General features: G+C 36.1%; 1 protein-coding gene across 6 annotated transcripts in view; it reads right to left on the minus strand.

The window, feature by feature from the left end:
* Nucleotides 1-2,835: 2,835 nt before the first annotated feature.
* The window catches only part of LOC125663771 (E3 ubiquitin-protein ligase Bre1-like), a 39,814-nt gene continuing 39,006 nt past the window's right edge, over nucleotides 2,836-3,643 (minus strand). For all 6 annotated transcript variants that reach the window (XM_048896127.2, XM_048896131.2, XM_048896126.2 and 3 more), the window contains exon 19: nucleotides 2,836-3,365. In XM_048896127.2, the coding sequence (XP_048752084.1) occupies nucleotides 3,189-3,365 (177 nt within the window). In that variant the 3' untranslated portion in view covers nucleotides 2,836-3,188. The remainder of the gene's footprint in view (nucleotides 3,366-3,643) is intronic.

Raw genomic sequence — 3,643 nt, forward strand, 5'->3', positions numbered from 1 at the left:
TCACAGTAGGCTACAAACAATACGTATGATTACAGTGTGATTGATATAGTAACCAGGTGACGGATCTAGGAATTATTAAAGGAGCGTAGTGTCTCAGTACTGAAGGAAAGAATTTTCTGGCGGGCCTGAGAACGTATTACTCTGGAATTTATCTAAAAAAATCGAGCGTTCTGAGATCTCTATATCACAACATAATTGGGGGTGGGGGTGTTGTTTTATTTATTTTTATTTTTTAATTCTCATAACAGGCAAAACTATACATAACTTTTTGACAGTATAAAACTAAAGAATCGGGATAAAAACTTAATTCTAAATTTATTTCATATATACACCAATATTCAATATGACAAAACGTGAAATCGCGGTTCTGTCACTTTTCAACTGGCGGGCGAAAATGTTTGTTACATCATAATCTTTCTCGAAGCTGTACAGTCGTATCAAATCCTAATATAACATTTATGTTTTGCACTTAGCAATATGAATTATCTAGTTCATCGATAAAGATAACGCTTTAGTGGTTTCAAGTTTCTCGGTTTTTTGTATTCATTTCAAGAATACTGAAATACATAATTAATTCTTATATTGACAATCTTCTGATAATATATCTAACTAGAAGTATCCTAGCGAGACGAATACACCCCCCCCCCCCCCGAAGGGTAGATTGGATGGTGGGAAATAGTGAATATAATTGTGCTCATTGAAGAATAAACACATCCTTTTGAGGTGAAGATTGTTGAGAGCAATTAATATAAATGCAAGACTATATATTCTGCAATTGCGTGTTACTCAGAATATTGAAGCTGAATAATATTACATGCATAACTACTATTCAGCGTACATGAGCCAGAAAACAACACATTTTGTATTAATAAAATCACCCACAGACAGATGAGCAGACGGACAGACAAATGGACTGATGATTCCATTATACCCTCTCCTAAACTAATGCATGCATTAGTCTCTGAGAAAGGTCAGGAGCACAACTTCATTATTAGTATATACAAGAAGTTTGAATCAAATCTGTACATTGGTTTTTAATATGCACTTTGGAAACTGACAAGTCACCCCCTAAAAATGGAAGAAAAATATCCATAGCGTCCTTGAATATTAAAATATCACAATCAAAATAGCTGCACATCTTCATTAATCATATAAGATATACATAAAGTTTTAATGAAATCTGTTCATTGGTGTTAATGATACCCTAGTTTTAATGAAATCTGTTCATTGGTGTTAATGATACCCTCTGGACAAATGATATCTACGGACGGACAGACAAGGTGATTCCCGTATAAACTCCCAAACTTCGTTTGCGGGAGTATAAAAAGCCGGTTCCAAATTTAAGTTCATTTCATATCACAAGCCTCTAGAAATACACAACACATTCCTGGCTGTTGTGATAATCTCCAAGGTAACCTTAATGCTAGAATCGCATGGCTCAGAGAAGAGAAACTTGGGACATGCTACATGTATCTACAGAAGCATTGTCAGATTGGGATTGTTTATCTCTTTTTTTTTTTTTTTTGGTTTCACATTCCCATCTTTTACGAGAAAAGTAAATTTCTAAATCTATCAATATCATCGACCTTCTTCTGGTAAAATTGTCACGTGGGTGAAGGTCACCCACTGACAATTTTACCAGAACAAGACTTGTAGGAGTAGGCAATGGTGACACTATCTGGGAGGGAGTAAAGTTCCATGGAATGGTGATTTTGGTTATACTTGCTACAATTCAGTAATTTCAATGACAGATATAAAATACTGCAAATAAACAAAGAGGTTCATGGGCCACAACGCTCACCTGAGTCACCTTGCCCATATTTAAAGATTTTCCCTATATATTCGCATGTAAAACTTTGATCCATATTGTGGCCCCAACCTTCACCCGAGGGCCATGATTTATACAAACTTGTATCTGCACTACGTCAGGAAGCTTTCGTGTAAATGTAAACTTTTCTGGCTCAGGTGAGCTAAAAATGTCCTTTCTAGACCAAAAACAAAAGAAGATAAATAATACGCTTCCTGTGTATCCCTGACAATCGTCAAATAAAACTTCTACCATAAAGGGCAAATTGTGATACATCTTCACACACATTTTGTCTCAATGCACAACACTATTAATTCATATGCACTGAAACACAGTTACAGTGAACATGCTTAATGAATTCACACTTAATACGAAGTAATTTTCAATCCCTGTACTTTGAATTTGTAACAGGAAAGGAGAAAATGCACAGACCAGACTGGGATTTGAACATGAGCCCCCTGAATATATAGTCAGGTGCTATACCAACTGAGCTATCTGGCCATCGAACCCATCTGACCGCTACATTCCTCCCTCCTTAAATTGTCTTTGCCCTTGAAGATACACAACCCAGATTCTTTTGCCCCTGGCAGAACTTTCACCTGAAGTCTAGGGGTGGTCAACAACACCAAATGTAGTATAGGAGAGGAGAAAATCTTTGGCTGGGCCAGAATCGAACCCGGGACTCGTGCATTGCTAGTTAGGTGCTCTAGCCACTGAGCTACCCAGGCCAATATCCACGGTCCGTATAGCCCTAACTACAAAAAATTTCAGGATATTCTGAACTTATGGGATATCACAAATAACAATTTTGGTTTATAATTAACCAAAATTGTTCATCCCCATCATTTCACTGTAACTATTTTTTGTTCACTATTCCTTAACAGTGACCTGTAATTATGTGTGGGAAAAGTTGTTCTTTGTTTGGAATCAATTGTGATATGAAAAACAGTTACCCTGATTTACATCTCATATCAATATTTGGCATAGGTATCAATTCTGTTCACACAATAAAATGTAATGATAGCATACACATTTGTGTAAAATTTAATTTATTCACATCTCTTCGATACAGTGGTATGAAATATGCCTTCAGGACATCATTTGTGCACCTTACACACATCTAAAGTACTGCACGACACAGAATCTGAGATCAGATCTATATGGAATACTTCTGCACATAAACCTCTCGCACAGATTTCACTAGCACACATGAACAAACAGGTCATGTTTTTTCATGTAGTATTATTGTATACTACAACATGCCTGTTTCCAAGTTATGAAACAAGAAATGGTGCACATTCACAAAAGGATGGAATTTTTACTATCGCCATGTTGTACATACTCCCAGCATGCACCTCATCCACACATGACAGGTGCCCTGCTAGGATATGTAAAGTCTGTGATAGTCATTGGCACCAAAGCCTCCATTGCATTTGGGACACTTCCTTTGTCTCGTCTCGTATCGAGTCTTTAGACATTCCAGGCAGAATACATGAAAACACTTTGTTAAAACAGCATCTTTCTTGTTCACTTTGCAGGATGGACAAGTCAGTTGTTCCTGTGATGAGAAAACGTCAAAACATGATTCAGCACAAAATGGAACAATGTACACACTAAAAGCCAAATTTCAATATCTCTAAAACATACAGAAAATTTATTTCTACAAAAACTTTAATCTTTCCTTATCAATAATATGTACCAGTGTACATGAAACAAATATTATGAAATTAGAAGCCAATATTTCCTCTTCAGTTCTACCATTCTTCTCACCTTTCAATCACTAGATTTAAATAAACATCATGTTAGCCAAGATGTATGTGTTTAACCAATTTAATT

The sequence above is a fragment of the Ostrea edulis genome, chromosome 1, assembly GCF_947568905.1.
Source record: "Ostrea edulis chromosome 1, xbOstEdul1.1, whole genome shotgun sequence".
Classification (NCBI taxonomy): Eukaryota; Metazoa; Mollusca; class Bivalvia; order Ostreida; family Ostreidae; genus Ostrea; species Ostrea edulis.